This window comes from Phocoena phocoena, chromosome 8 (assembly GCF_963924675.1).
Source record: "Phocoena phocoena chromosome 8, mPhoPho1.1, whole genome shotgun sequence".
Lineage (NCBI taxonomy): Eukaryota > Metazoa > Chordata > Mammalia > Artiodactyla > Phocoenidae > Phocoena > Phocoena phocoena.
In genome coordinates this window covers 63,578,740-63,594,989 of record NC_089226.1, presented here as the reverse complement: position 1 = coordinate 63,594,989, position 16,250 = coordinate 63,578,740, and the positions used below count along the sequence as shown (strand labels likewise).

The 16,250-nt window shown below is 45.6% G+C and overlaps 1 protein-coding gene across 5 annotated transcripts in view; it reads left to right on the top strand.

Moving 5' to 3' along the window:
* DENND2B (DENN domain containing 2B) overlaps positions 1-16,250 on the top strand; it is a 116,405-nt gene that overhangs the window by 47,297 nt on the left and 52,858 nt on the right. For 4 of the 5 annotated variants that reach the window (XM_065883085.1, XM_065883084.1, XM_065883083.1 and 1 more), the window contains exon 1: positions 9,346-9,425. In XM_065883085.1, the coding sequence (XP_065739157.1) occupies positions 9,346-9,425 (80 nt within the window). Of the gene's footprint in view, positions 1-9,320; positions 9,426-16,250 lie in introns of those variants that run through there. The other variant, XM_065883080.1, reaches the window with a different exon arrangement.

The following is a 16,250-nucleotide window of genomic DNA, read 5'->3' as shown; positions in this document are numbered from 1 at the left end:
TTTTTCTGGTTGTTATTCAACAACAACAACAAAAATCATCTTTTTTGTGACTGGTTGAGACAGATTTCAGCCTCATAGGGACCTGTAAAAACCCCCAGCAATTCTTCTGATCTCCCAGCAAAACAAATCTTGGTTCCTCTCCACTTGACCAGGCTCATAATCCCCTCAACATTTTTGCTCAAAGGGCTTTCTGGACCTAGAGCCCCAGAGCTTGGGGCTGGAATGGAAAAGATCCAAGGTACCAGGTATGTAGAAGTGCCGACGGAGAACGGGGTCTGGCACTTTGGAGGGAATTAGGGGACAGACTTGAGAAAAACCTTCCTGGCTCCCTTTCTACAGCTTTTGATACCCACCCACCCAACCTCTGAGCCCACTTTCTCCCCTTTCCCTTGTGTAACCCCTTGATTTTAGGCACAACAGAACCAAAGACAAGGTTGTGGGCAGATAACCAGTGAGAAATGAGTCAGGAAAGGAAGCGGGGAAAAGAGGGGTGGGGGAGGAGAAAGCCAGTGTGGAGGTGAAGGCAGGTTTCCCAGGAGCAGCCTTTCTTCATGGGTGTGTTGGATGAGAACTGTTACCGCAGGAGGACCCTGGAAGATAATAGGGGCACTTGTGAGGAGATTGAAACTCCTGAGGTAGACAGGATTGGCTGAGGGCTGGGAGGAAAAGGCCTGCTGGTGACAGTCCAACTGGGTGGCACCTACAGCTGGAAACCTCCCTTTCATTGGATTTATTGCAGCCATGACTTTGGGGAACGGAAGAGTGCACCTTAAAGGATACGGCCAGTCCTAGAATTTCTAGGGCCCTTTGTCTTCCTGGCCTTTGACTCCTTGGGGGCCCTCTTTTGCCATCAGTTAGCAAACCAGTTAACGTTTATTTGCCTGTCTTTTATGTGCAGAAGTCTCTGCCAAGTACTGAGGATTGTTCAAAACATGGAGAGGAACTAGCTAGCCTGCCCTACAGCTTTCTCAGCCGCGTGGGGACAGAGCGGGCCAGGATGTCAGGGGACCTGTGGGATGGCTGAATTTCCTAGGAAGGCTGTGCAGGTGAGCCGCTACAGCAGAGCCTGAGCTGTCAGTCCAGGCAGAGCTATGAAAGGTAAATGAGGCGCCTCCCGCCTTGGCCCAGTCCAAGGACACCTGCAGGAGAAAAAGGGAGAATCAGACGCTCCCGCTTTTGAGAACTCTGGTTTGGATACTTAAAAGGAACTCTCTCTAATGATGACCCTCCCTGAAACTTGCGGTGCCAGTGCTGGTTGCTGAGACTCTTGGAGGAAGAAATGAGAGACGTAGGCCCTCCTCTGGGGGAGCTGCCAGTCTGATCCTTTTCTGCTCGGCCTGCCGCAGGGCCTAGATGACCAAGGGCAGCAGGAGGGAGTCAGTGAGGGGGTGAGGACAGTCTGGTAAGTGTTCCCTGGGCAGGGTGAGTAGCAGGTTGACTCCAGGGCAGTCAGACCACAGCTGTACGGAGCCGGACTGGGCTGAAGCCAGGTTCTCGGGGCACACAGAGTTCCGTTCCCTTTCTCACCTTCTTCTTCCCTCTGGGCTGCTTCCTAAGCTATTACTTCCGCACCAGAGATTGCTTAAGAGATCAGTGGAATGTCGACGTGGGCAGAAATTCTCTCATGTGCTTTAGAGTTTTCCTTTGCCGGCGGCGGGCGGGGGGTGGCTCCTGACTTCTTACCTAGACCAGACAAGTAGGGTGCTGGGCAGTGTTTGTGTTTCCTCTCAGTGGCGACCTTAACCCCAGCAGAACGGGAGGCTTCCCTCCAAACACTTGCATCTGTTCTTCAGTGCTCTCAGGGCTCAAATGTCTCCTCCTCAGGGGCGAGGCATACTGTCATGTCCGAAATTAGGCCTGCAGAAAAGTACCACACAGACGTTTAGAAATGTCACTTAATGAGGGGAAACAGTTTTTTGCTCTAAGATAGGAAGCTTAGAGGCTTCTTAGAGGCTGGGCACCCCTCAGAAGGGGCTCCCTTCAGAGACTGACCTCTAAGGGATCGCTTCTCAGACCTGGGCAGAGCATCTGTGGATTGGGTGATGAGACTGGATGGTAGGGAGAGGGAGCACTGAGGGAGCTGGAGAGACAACTGCAAGATGCAGGCTGGCCTGAGTGACAGCAGGGAGCCTTCCAGAGGGTCTTTCCTCCAGTGGCAGCGAGGGCAGTAGATGGAGGGTTTAGGCTCCTCCCTGCACTGCTCAAGCCCAGCCCTCCAGGAGGCTTTGTGTGGCTGCTCCCAGGGCGGTGCCCCCTACCCCTTCCTTGCCGGGACGTGGGACGCAGCACTCACCTGCTGACTGGGAGAGTCAGGCCACAGAGCTGAGCAAAGCTGGCCACCTGTAGGCGTTGGGTGGGGAGGGACAGTGGTGAATTGGAGAGAGCTTGCTACGTCTAACTGGACTGCCAACTGCGGCCATATAGAAATGCAGACGCTGATGGCAGGTTTTCTAATTTTTCAAGAGAAGCCAGAATCTGAATTTTTATTTGCATTTCATTTATACTCACCCAATGTTTAAAACGTTTGATAACCAATTCAACTTTTTTTTAAAAAATGAAGGGAAAACCAAATGGAACATATTTTTGCTCTTGCAAACCACCAGTTAATGTCTTCGGGTATAAACTCTTTTTTCCCAGGAGTTTGGAAGTGAGGAAAGCGGTTGTTAGCTACCAGCGGTGGGTGGCAGGAAGAGCTGTTTTGAGATACAAGAACTCAGAGTACAACAAAGACTGAGGGAACTGTTTAGAGCAGACATTGATAATGCTCTCACTGGATCCTGTGACGTGCCTGCTCCTTTGTTGAGGGTCGGTGGGTCTGTGCAGGTGGAAGAAGCTGGGGGGGTGGGAGGAGGAAGAGGACCGAGTGTCCATCTTGTATTTGTTCACAGCTGGGCAGACTCTTGGGAGGATGGTCAGTAGTGACCCTTCATACCTTTACAAGTCCTCAGCACATTGTGGGACTCAAGTTTTCACACTTACAGGTGTATAACACTAGCCTGAAGTGCTTACTGAACATACAAATTCCTAGGCTCCGTTCCAGAGGGGGAGGTGGAACCTGGGACTCTGCATTTTTAACAAGCACCCCCATCAATGTTAAGAAAAGTAAGTGGACAGTGGAGTCAGAGCTGAGTCCACTGTCCTGCCCTATTCCTTCACTAGGTGAGTGATCTTGGGCCAATCATTTAATCTCTCTCAATCTCAATTTCCTGATTGGAAAATTGGGCCTGTATTATCACTACGTCATGGGATGGTGAGAGCTGAAATGCAAGATGATTGGAGGTCATGCAGAGTGCTGACTCAGAGCTGCGGCGGCGCTGGCGCAGGCCACCTGGGCTCAAATTCCTGCCTTGCCACTTTCTAGCGGTGTGACTTGGGACAAGCGATTTAACTGCTCTGTACCTTGGTTTCCTTGGTAACGTGTAAATAATAATAGTACCCACTTCGTAGGGTTGTCACAAGGATTAAATGATTTAATCCTTTAAAATGCTTATAACTTTAGCTATTATAATTTTATAAAGAATCTAGCAGCACCTTTGATAATAAACGTGCCTTTGCTTTTTTTTTTTTTCTTAAGTCCTCTTTACCATGGGTAACAAATAGGTGAAGGCTTACTTTCAAATGTCACCTCTCTATAAGGCCTTCATAGAGTCCACTTTTTCCTTCGCTTTTCTCCCTTTACAGTTAGCTTTTCCAGGGCAGGGACTGTATCTGTCCATTTTCATATCCTAGTACCTTGCACAGTGCCTAGCATAGAGTAAATGGATTGGATGGCAGTGCCGGGGAGTCTGAAAAATGAATCTAGCTTGGGAATGGAGAGGGTGTCTTCCAAATACCTAGAGAAGCATGATCTGGAAGAAAAATGATTTATTAAGCTTCAGTGTGCCAGAATAATAATCGCGTGAGGTAGGTCATGTTATTATTATTGCTCTTATAGCGAGAATGTGGAGTCCTCAAAACTCACGTGTACGATGACCCTTGGCCAGCAGTTGCTAGAGGCAGGGTTGGGCTGACTCCAGGTTGGGTGTTCTTCCCACTGCACCTTGAGAACCTGGGACTGTGGTCTCTGTCTCGATGCAGAGTTTGTAGAGAAGTTCTAGTGGTACCTTATTATGTTCCTTTCTCTGGGTTGTAACTCTTCAGATAGTTGCCTGTAATTTGTGAGAGCTGAGGTTTTGAGCAATTCGTGACCGGTGGTAGATGCTGATTGAACAATTTCATTTTCCAAACATGTAGTTTTTGCCGTTGATGGGCCTGGGAGCTAGCAAAACACCTCTCATCCTCTTGGCTTCTCTGCTCTATTCCCGGTGGGTGTTTCTTTTCCTTGGGAGTGTCTCTCTCTTTGCAGCCAGACTAGCCAAGCAATCAGGCTGAAAGCACAGATGGGAGCCTGGGGCGGCGCTTAGGGCCTTGGGAGAAGCAGTGTCCCCCAGGAAGCCTGCCATGCAGAGTGCTCAAGTCTGCGCTTCAGGTGTAAAGGGTTAGCCTGGTCCTTAGTTCCTCAGGCCGCTGGATTATTCCCTGAACCTGGTAGACCTGGCTATAGAGAGCAGGTGGGAGGGAGCACAGTGAGTAAGCATCTCTGACTTAGTAGGCTCTCCTGGGGTTCTCAGCAGTGCCTGCCCAAGATGCCTCAACTCCTGGGCCACTGCTGAGAATAGCAGCTGTGTTCTTGCAGAAGTGTGACCAAGGGTCAATGCCGTGGGCCTGGTAGTTTTGACCCACTCATCTCTTGGTTGCATCTTCACAGGATTTTTCTTCTTGGCCCAAGCAAAAATCACAGCTATCTACATTCTTCCTTCTGACTAAGTTGGTTCTGTGTTCTCATATTCAAGTATATGATTGCATTTCAGAGCATTTTAGATCAGAAATTCAGGGAAGGAAAGAATATATTTTTCATCATGTTCTTTTAATATATTTCAGTTTCTGGTCTTTCCACAAATCTTCTCTCCTTTCCCTGGGGGCCTGCCCTGGAGCTGGTAGAGCATGTCCAGTGTTGTTATGATGGGTTCTGATGATTATTGTGACCGTTGTTACCATGGGCACAGTTGAAAGCTAATGCTTAGCAAGTTGATTCCTTGTAGCACTGTGCTCCCTGAGGACCCTGAGAACTGGTCTGGGAAAGCTTCCAGAGGCTGCCTCTCCTTTCCCTTCTTTCTGTTTAACACACACAGCCATATGCCAGGCACTTAACTTGGCCCTTGGCTGGTGTAGGTAAAGAATCTCACCAGAGCCGGTGTGCACAGGTGCTCTGGTGGCAGGATGGACTCCCCTTCTTCCTTCTCCTCATACTAACATTATGCTATATACTTAAGTTTATAAAGATTTTTTCCTCAATAGGTAGGGAAGCCTTTTCTTTGTTTTTGTTTTAAATTTATTTATTGTATTTTTGGCTGCATTGGATCTTTGCGTGCGGTGAGCTGGAGCTACTCCTCGTTGAGGTGCGCGGGCTCCTCACTGCGGTGGCTTCTCGTTGTGGAGCACAGGCTGTAGGTGCACGGGTTTCATTAGTTGCAGCACACTGGCTCAGTAGTTGTGGCTCACGGGCTCTAGAGCGCAGACTCAGTAGTTGTGGTGCACAGGCTTAGTTGCTCTGCGGCATGTGGGATCTTCCTGGACCAGGGCTCGAACCCGTGTCCCTTGCATTGGCAGGCGGATTCTCAACACTGCGCCACCAGGGAAGCCCGGGAAGGCTTTTCATGAAGGATAAAAATGAGGCTCAGGGTTTGTTTCCTTTTTCTAAAAGCATCGTGGGGGATGTTTCATTGCTATTACCATTGCTAGCACCTACGGGCTGCTCCCTCCCTTCCAGCTCCCACTTCACTCACCACTACCATCACCAAAATGACAACCTTGAGAGATTGCATAAAAGTAAGGAAATTAGAGAGAGTGCCTTTCATGTTGAAATTAGGAAAGAATTATAAATGATATCAAGAATTAGGGTCTGGCTTATTTTTTATCATCGAAACCAATCACTTATTTGCACCAAGATAATAAGTAGATGGCCTCCAGGATTAAGGTCATTAGTGGCCATAAATAAGTATGTTTAACTTTCACATCCAAACATACTTCATTTTGGTCAGTGTGATGAGAATGCCAATCAGAGTGAGAGAACTATTGTTCCTGAACTGTTCAGCGTCTGTGAAGGTGGTGTTGGCCCAGAACAGGGTGCACATTCACGTTAGAGACACTGTGAATTATTGTTGTCTCTCACATCTATTCTCCAAGGGACTTAAATTTTTTTTAAAGTTTTTTTTAACATCTAAATTGAGATATAATTCACATACCATAAAATTCACTTATGTTATGTGTACAATTCATTTTTAAAATATATTCACAGTTATGCAACCATCACCACTGTTTACCTAATTTCAGAACTTTTTTTTCACTCCCCCAAAAGAAAACCCATACTCATTGCAGTCACTCCCCATTCTCCTACCCTCAACTCAACCCTAAGCAGCCATTAATTTATTTTCTGTCTCTGCAGATTTGCCTATTCTGTACATTTCATAAAAATGGCATGAGAGTTCATCCATGTTGTGGAATGTCTCCTTTTTATGTCTGAATAATATTCCATTTTATGGATATACGACACTTTGTTAATGCATTCGTCCACTGATGGACATTTGAGTTGTTTCCACTTTTTGGCTATTATGAACATTGGTATGAGTATTTGTGTGGACATGTTTTCATTTCTCTTGGCTGTATACCCAGGGGTGAATCATGCTGGGTCTTATGGTAACTCTATGTATCCCTTTTTGAGGAACTGCCAAAGTATTTTCCAAAGTGGCTGCACAATTTTACATTTCCACCAGCAGTGAATGAAGGTTTTCATTTCTCCACAGTCTCACTAGCACTTGTTTTTATCTTTTTGATTAGAGTCATCCTGGTGGTGTGAAGTAATACCTCACTGTGGTTTTGATTTGTATTTCCCGAATGACTAGTGATGTTGAACATTGTTTCATGTGCTTCTTAGCCAATTTTATATCTTTGGAGAAATGTCTGTTTAAATTCTTTGTCTACTTTTTTTTTAACATCTTTATTGGAGTATCATTGCTTTACAATGGTGTGTTAGTTTCTGTTTGTCTACTTTTAAATTAGATTATGTGTCTTTTTATTATTGAGTTGGAAGAGTTCTTTATATATTCTAGATACAAGTTGCTTAGCAGATATATATGATTTGCAAATAATTCTCCCATTCTGTGGGAGTCTTTTTACTTTCTTGTGGTATTTTTTATAGCACAAAAGTTTTTTATTTAGTATAATACAGTTTATATCTTTTTTCTTTTGTTGCTTGTGTCATATCTAAGAAACTGTTGCCTAATCCAGTGTTACAAAGATTTACCTCTATGTTGTATTCCAGGCTTTGCTTTTGTCATTTTAACTCTTAAATTTAGGTCTATAATCCATTTTTACTTTTTTTTTGTATAGTATAAGGGTAAGGGTCCTACTTTATTCTTTTGTATATGAATGTCCAGTTGTCTGAAAAGACTATTCTGGGCTTTCCTGGTGGCTCAGTGGTTGAGAGTCCGCCTGCCAATGCAGGGGACACGGGTTCGTGCCCCGGTCTGGGAAGATCCCACATGCCGCGGAGTGGCTGGGCCCGTGAGCCATGGCCATTGAGCCTGCGTGTCCGAAGCCTGTGCTCCGCAATGGGAGAGGCCACAACAGTGAGAGGCCCACATACCGCAAAAAAAAAAAAAAAAAAAAAAAGACTCTTCTTTCCCTCTTGAATTGTCTTAGCATTCTTGTTGAAAACCAATTAACCATAAATGTATGGGTTTATTTCTCAACTCTCAATTCTATTCTGTTGATTTCTATTTCTGTTCTTACGTCTGTGCACACTGTCTTGATTACCATGGCTTTGTAGTATGCTTTGAAATTGGTGAGTGCGAGTCCTCCAACTTTATTCTTCTTTTTCAAGATGGTTTTGACTGCTCTGGGTCCCTTGCACTGCCACAAAATTTTAGGATCAGCTTGTCAATTTCTGCAGTTGATGAGTATTCTGTTCAGTCTGTAGATCAATTCGGGGAATCTTGCCATCTTAACAACTTGGAGTTTTCCGATCATGAACATGGGATGCCTTTCTATTTATTTATATCTTCTTCAATTTCTTTCCGTGATGTTTTGTAGTTTGCAGTGCATAAGCCTTGCACTTCTTTTGTTAAGTTTATTCCTAAGTATTTTATTCTTTTTGCTGCTATTATTAATGGAATTTTTAAAATTTCATTTTCAGATTGTTCATTGCTAGTATATAGAAAGAAAATTGATTTTTTAAATATTACTTTGTATCCTGCAAACTTGCTTGACTTTATACGTTAGTTTAAGAGTGTTTTAGTGGAATTGTTATGATTTTCTACGTGGAGGATCATACCATCTGCAAATAGGAGACAATTTCCAGTCTGGATGTACCCTTAAGTTTTAACATTTTTCTTCCTTTTCTTATTTTAGCATAAAGTAATGTTACTATATTAGCTAGCTGTATATGGTACATGTACAGACATTTTTCACTTTGTAAATACTTAAGTACCTTAAAGTATATTAATTTTATTTTAATGGGTGTTAAAAATATGATAACACATAACTGTGGTTTCTGGCTCAGATGTCACTTTATCAGGATGTTCTCCCCTGAACATCCTATGTTAAAAAACAAATCTTCTTCACTCTCCCTCTACCTTGCTTCATGTTTTCTTTCTACCACTTATCACTATACATACTATACACAAATGTACACTTATGTATCGCACACATGACTTGTGCCTGCTTATTGTCTGTTTGTTTCCCTCCACTAGGATGTAAGCTTCATGAGAGCAGAGACTTTGTTTCATTCTTTGCTGGATGGCAGTGCCTAGGACATGGGTGCTCACTCAGTAAATATTTGTCAATGATTAATTGTTTAGAACAAGATTAACTATTTTAAGAAAAGTAAGTCAGTTTCAAGTTGATTAAAGAAAAACATTGAATAAATGATTGTTCAGGAGGTATGCAAATATGGTAAAATTCATAAAGGCTGTATGGCATGCCAGAAGTTTGGGAAACTCTAACTTAAGAAATGAGAAGAAGCAGGATGGAAATGGAGTTTTTAAAATCATTTTCTGTGAAGTGATAAGTTATCTGTTAGCTCACAGACTCTTCCCCAACCCAGATCAGGGATCCCTGGAGGCTCTTAATCTGTAACACATGAAATTAAATATATGTGGGAAAGTGGTTCCTGCTAACCACTACAGAAACCCTGTTGGCAGTTTTGGAGGTCATCTGGAAATGTTTGAGGTGCTTTTCGCTGCCCATGGAAACTTGGCTTATAGGTCTTGTCTTCTTTGCAGGGCTCTGTGTTTGCAGAGAGCAGAAATGACCATGACTGCCAACAAGAATTCCAGTATCACCCACGGAGCTGGAGGCACTAAGGCCCCTCGAGGGACCCTGAGCAGGTGAGTTGGGGAGCACTGCTAAGGGAATGGGGCTCACTGGAAGATAACATCACAGGACACCTAGTGACCTGTGTCCTGGGTAGGATTCCTGCCAAATGTCAATGATTATCATCATGATTCTGACAGTCATAGAGGTGCATAATCTGGGCCAAACTTTAACTACTTACCAAATAGTGAGATCTCAGGGCATTTTCTTATGCCCTCTAACATTTTGGTTACTCATCTGTAAAATAATAATAGTACTTATCTCACAGAGTTTCTGTGAGGATTAAATGAGATAATATATGTCAGTGCTTAGCATAGTGCCTGGCAAAAAGCCACTCAGTAAATGTTAGCTTCCTCCCAGTGGTGGGGTAGAAGCTTCCAGAGCTGGCAGATAGCTGTACAACCCTTACCAGGGCTTCTCAGGTCTTGGCCAAGGCTGGATGCTGATGTCCTAGAAGAACCTCTTTTATTAAAGCCACGTACCCTTCATAGCCCCTCCTGCTGAATCTCAGTTGGGCAGATTTGGCCTTTGGAACCTCAGCCGCTAGAATGGATAGTGATGAGAAGGATGCTCATCTTACACTGGGATTGGGCTAGTTCCTTCCTGGAGGTCTGGGCTGTGCGTTACCAGGCTGAGTCCAGTGGAGTGTGGCACACACTCGCGTCTGGCCAGAGGTAGTGGTAGATGTTTGGTTCACTCAGAGCTAATATCCAGGTATGGTTGGTAGAATGCGGCATAGGATGTGGCCCCTGGGGAGTGACTGGCGTGAATGAGGCAAGAGGAATTCTGTACACCATATGTGCAGCGTTTGGTCCCAGTGGAAATGGTCTGGATTGACTGTGCCAACCGAGCAGAAACTGGTAGATTCTGACTTGTTAGGTACATAAGAGCTTGGGGCTTAGACAAACAAATTGAATATCTACTCTGTGGCAGCAAGACCAGTGAGAACACCCCCTGCGCACGCACCCCGTCAAACCTGGACTAGAGTTGCTTGCATACTTGCTTCCCTGAACTGGGTGAGGCTGAGGATGGCAGGCACCAACAAACTCTTGGGTAAAGCAGATAGAAAAACTGACCTCTCCCAGGGCGTGTCGGTGGCCAAGGCAGAAACAGGTCTAGATCTCAGAGTCTTTGTCTCCCATTATCTACTTTTCAGGAACCACTTTGCTGGGCTCCCCCCTCCCCCCCGAGTCTGGTGGCATTTCTTACTCTGCAGTCTGACTCTGAGTTGGCAGAGACTGGGAATTAAGGTTCCCAACTTTTTTATATGAGACTGTATGGGTGAAATAAGCATTTTACCATTTTATTCTTAAATTAAAAGAAATAGTATATTTAGAACCTGAATTAGAAATTACTGTACCCAGCAGCCCTCAGCGCCTTCAAGTATTCTTTTTTTATTCTAATTTCCGCTTTGTGGGGACCGGGATGGGAGATGCAGTGTTTACATAAAGTCACAAAGCAGAATCAGAACTGCTGACAGGCACCCTAGTTTCTATTTGGAGTATATACCTACATGTTTTATACATTTTTAGAAATTGCTCTTCCTTTAGCTTCCCAGCCTGCTTGCCATCATAACATGACGGATGGTATTTGTAAATATCTGATGTGCCTAAAAAAAGGCATTTTTCCCTGCCAAGTCTTCACTTCCCTTCCTTCCTGCCACCTTTCCGCTTCCCTCCCTCCTCTCCTGGGCTTTTGGCATGGAGTCACAGGCCTCTGTGGCTAGCTACAGTCTTCTCTCAGAGGCTACTGCTGGACTGTAGTTGTTATTATTTCAAAATTGTCATCTGGTGGTTTCTCTGGCTGCTTTCACCCCCAGCCAAATCTGGGACTGTTCTTAGGAAGTTGTCAGTGAACTCTGAGGGCTCTCATCCTAGGTGCTGGGCTCTTTGGTGGACAGAGAAACCACCAGATGACAATTTTGAAAAACAAAAAGGGGAAAAAGAGGGGGATGATCCATTCTCTTTTTTCAAGGCTTTTACAGTTTAGGTTGATGACCTTGGCACCCAGATTTCTTAGTCTGACCTTCCGATAGACATTTGCCTGTGACCTGGGGCCCTTTAATCATTGCCAGCCCAGGAGTTCCAGTGAGAAAAGACTCCCAGGTATGACCCGAACTTTGGTTGGAGAGTGCAGGGGTTCTAGGACCTTGGAAAGCTGGGCCTTTGAACCCTGGCTGCTTTGGGGACCTCCACATCATCCACATGGAGGCAGAGGAAGCTGATGATACTGAGAGGCATTTGCATCTAGCTTTGGGGGCAGGGGTACTTTGGGGCATGGAAAACTGGTGGGGATGGGCAAATGGGACCCTGTGGAACTGCCAAGATATGTATTTGCAAGGCCATATCCCTAATTTGAATAAGACTTCACCTGGTGCCACCACTAAGCTAGTTTGGGGTAAAGATCCTAGATTCCATTCCATTATTAGGTTCTTAGGAGTGTTTTGCTAGTTTATTCTCTTCCTTTTCCTTTATAGCCCATTCTTGATTTGGCAGGATATGCAGGAGGAGGAAATGTGAACCTCTCATTTTACCACCAAAGTTTTGTTCTTTGCTATATTTTGGTCTCCTGGAGCAGGCTTCCCTTTCTCTTTGTTAGTGAGGACAAAGGGTCACGTTGCTTCACCCTTAGCTGCTTCACCTCCCCACAGGCTGTTCCCACTCCAGCTCGTTAGATTTGGCTGCATCCGTTTCTGGGGGTGGGAGGTGAGATTCTCAAAGCTCCTCTGAATTCCAGAGGTCAGGCTTTATGATGTTGGTGTTGATGACCTGGGTGGGACCAGAAGGAGCTTAGTGACTTGCTTGCTAAGAAATGGTCATGCTGGGCTTCCCTGGTGGCGCAGTGGTTAAGAATCCGCCTGCCAACGCAGGGGACACGGGTTTGATCCCTGATCTGGGAAGATCCCACATGCCGCAAAGCAACTAAGCCCGTGCGCCACAATTCCTGAGCCTGTGCTCTACAGCCCGCGAGCCACAACTAGGGAAGCCCGCATGCCACAACTACTGAAGCCCGTGCACCTAGAGCCCGTGCTCCGCTACAAGAGAAGCCACCGCAATGAGAAGCCCACACACTTCAACCAAGAGTAGCCTCCGCTCACCGCAACTAGAGAAAGCCTGCATGCAGCAACGAAAAACCCAACGCAGCCAAAAAAAAAAAGAAATGGTCATGCTAATGGTTGCTAAGAAAGTGTTATGTTGAGAGCTAGTTCAGCCATCTAGATGGGGTAAACTTTGCCACTTGTTGCTCTCAGGAGATTTCACTTGTACTGTGAGACTTGGCAGGCAGCAGGGGCTGTTCTCAGAAGACTTGTCATGTCTGCTTATTTCCTCAACAGCTTCTTCACTGTGAAACTCCAGCATCTGGATCATTGTGACTTGCAAATATAGGCTGTCTGTATTGTGTTTTGGAAACCTTACCTCTGGATGTGTGTGTGGGAAACTTGGGTGCCTGTAAAAGTGTAGACTTCTTGGGATCAAGGACTTTGACTGCTTTCTGTTTCCTCTGAGCCTGGAACTGTGCCTGGTACCTAGAAGACTAACTGTTGGTTGACCAGTTGTCTAGATGGCTGGGAGCTCAGCCTCTTAGAACATAGGCTACTTGTACTATTTGACTCTTTATAGTATCTTCCATGATAGATCTTGTTAACTTTGGATTCCCTTTCCATTCAGTCCATAGACTCTGAGAAAGGCAGAGCTGAAGAGGAGCCTTGGAGCTCATTTGGTCTCACCCACTTGTTTGACAGTTTGGCTAACAGACACAGAGAAGAGGAGGTACTCCCCAAGGATACAAAGCTAATGGGGGGAAGAACGCAAGCCTAGCTCTCCTGTTCCTTCTGTTATTTTATTGTACCTCTACATTCACCTCCCTATAAACATGACTGGGATTTCCCTGCTCAAAAACTACTGTCATCTATGATACAGTCAAACTTGGCTTGCTTTGTAAGGCTTCCATAAAAAACCCTGGTTTTTCTTTCTGTCTTAATCTTGCACGGCTCTCTAATGCAAACCTTACATTTCTGCCAGTCTGGATGCAGATGTTACTTCCCTCCCAGTCCTTTTCTTGACCACTCAGCTATGAAGGATTCCCCTCCCCTCTCTGTATTCACTCTTAGAGCCCTTGGTTTAGAGCCTCCACATGGCACTTGTAGTACCTCAGAAGGTGGATAAGTGGATTTTTCCCTGTGAGATTGCTATGGGACACTGGTTGTTAAGAGTCTTAGAGGCCTTATTATTTACAGAGGATCTTCAGGGCTCACCCTTAAGATCCTTAGAAGGCCTTTTGTCTGTCTGTGTGTAAGATTCTGTGAGGCAGTACTTTAAATCTTCCTTAGGTCTTGGCAAAGGATCTTTCAGTCCCACTCTATATTTTTTTAAAAAGATTTATTGAGGGATAATTAAAGTACCATAAATGCAATTTAAAGTTTTCAGTTTGAAACTAACACACCATTGTAAAGCAGTTATACTCCAATAAAGATGTTAAAACAAAACAAAACAAAAAACCAAAAGAATAAAGTTTTCAATTTGATGAGTTCATATACACACATACACACACCCACGGAGTGTAACTGTCACCACAATCTGGAAGCGGTTTTTTTTTTTTTTTTTCCGGTACGTGGGCCTCTCACTGTTGCGACTTCTCCCGTTGCGGAGCACACGCTCCGGACACGCAGGCTCAGCGGCCATGGCTCATGGGCCCAGCCGCTCCACGGCATGTGGGATCTTCCTGGACCGGGGCACGAACCCGTGTCCCCTGCATCGGCAGGCGGACTCTCAACCACTGCGCCACCAGGGAAGCCCTGGAAACCATTTTTTAATTTGAGAATTTTTTCTTGTCTAGAGAGACAGAGACTGAAACAAGTTTTATTTTCTAACTCAGAAAGCCCTTTCTCATTTATGTTTCCTTTAAATTTTGTTTGAAAACGGTTCCCTGTTTGGCTCATCTCTTTTTCCTTTCACTAGAGACAGCGAGGAGTCAGAGGGCACCTTGGGCACTCTGCCTGGAAATGTCTTTGGCTAGTTCATCTAATATATGAGATATACTTCCTATTTTCCATGTTACCACAGGTGACAGAGTTGCCAAACTTTTCAACATTATGAGGGTCCTCTTTCCTCTAGCTTCTAACGTTTTCCTTATATTTGCCTTAAGCACCCCCAACAACCATCACCCAGTCCCACGGTCAATGTTTTAGGATCTTGTGTCAATAGCATTCCACTTCTAGGTACCCAAATCTGTGTCAGGTATCTACTGTTACAAAACTACCCCAAATTTTATAGTGTGAAACGACCATTTGATTCTGCTCACAGACTCTGTAGTTTAGGACTTCAGACAGAGACCACAGGGATGGCTGCTCCCTGCTCATGATGTCTGGGACCTCAGCTGGAAAGACTTCAAGGCTTAGGGTGACTCAGTGGCTAGGGGCTGGTGTTTCCTGGAGGCGTCTTACCTCACATGTCTGGGGGTTGATGCTGGCTCTTGCTGGGACCCCAGCTGAGACCGTCCATCAGAACACCTACCTTCTCCACATGACCTGGGCTCTCTCACAGCCTGAGAGACAGGAAGTAGAAGCTGTTGGTTTCCTGAGGCCTGGGCCTGAAAAGTAGCACAGATTCAGTTCTACCATATTCTATTGGTCAAGCAATCACAGAGCCCAGATTCAAGAGAAGCGGTCATGTTGACAGCAGGCATGTCAAAGAATTTGGGGACCATGTTTTGAAACCATCACAAATGTCTTTAGCATGGTTTCCTGCAGCTGCCTTTCTCTCCCTCTTGGCTTTGCGTAGCACCTGGTTCTGCTTTATACAGCAGTTCCATTTTTGCTGGACCTAGGGCATTGGGGACGGTCCCATAAGGCGTCATTTTTTCACCTGTCTCAGAGAAGGCGTCTGTCTTATAAATGCTCTCTTTATGTTCATTGCCATTACTTCCTAGAGGACTTGGGGTTCCTTCCCAGAGAAGAGCTCACCAATTCTCCTTGTGCTTCCCTAGAAATCAGCTAGATGACAGGCAGGTAGATGTGCTTTCTGGAGGTGACAAGGTGACTCAGTTTCTGCTCTGACCCTAGCTACTGTTCTACTTACCCTGACAAGCTGTGATTGACTTTGAGTCTCTGTAGGTAGTGGTCCAGATGTAGCCCCACTTGGAGGATGAGGCTGTCCTGGACCCTATGGAGGGCTTCCAGCCATTTGGGAGCGAGACGGTCAAGTTGTGAGTGTCACCCTCTTTTTGACTTTTTGACTTTTGTCCCAGAGTGGGGTGTCCGTTACTGAACTGAGCCCCTGCTCTGGCCTGAGGAATAAACTTCTGGACTTGCTGATAGGACTCAGGCAGACTTCCTCCCTTTTCTCCTTCTGGGTGCCTCAGAATATGGCCTTGGGGGAGTGCAGTGAGCATGCCATCTCCAGACTTGGGGCAGTCACATAGTGATGGGAAGATGCTGCTGCCCACTGAGCCACCAGGACCCGCTTTAGTTGAGCAGCCCTGGGATGGTGGTTGGCCAACTCCCAGGCAGTTTCATTTGGAAGCAGGTTAGACACCTACTCAGTAGGGACTAGGCTTGTTGGAAGCTGGGCCCTGTGTAACCTTAATCTGTGGACAGGCTCACTTCATGGAGCCCACAGCCCATCTTGGTGCCTCTGGGGCTGTTTCCTGGACTCCCAGGAGCCTTCTTCAACTGGCCCCAATTTGGTTTGCTTCCTGATAGTGACACTTCAGGAGCTCTGTGGCCAGAGCATGCTGAGCTCAGAACTGTCTTGTCATCAAGGACTAAAGACAGCCTTCCCTCCCAAAGAGTCCCTAGGTGACCTTGACAATATATGGGGTGTCCCTTGGCATGAATGCTT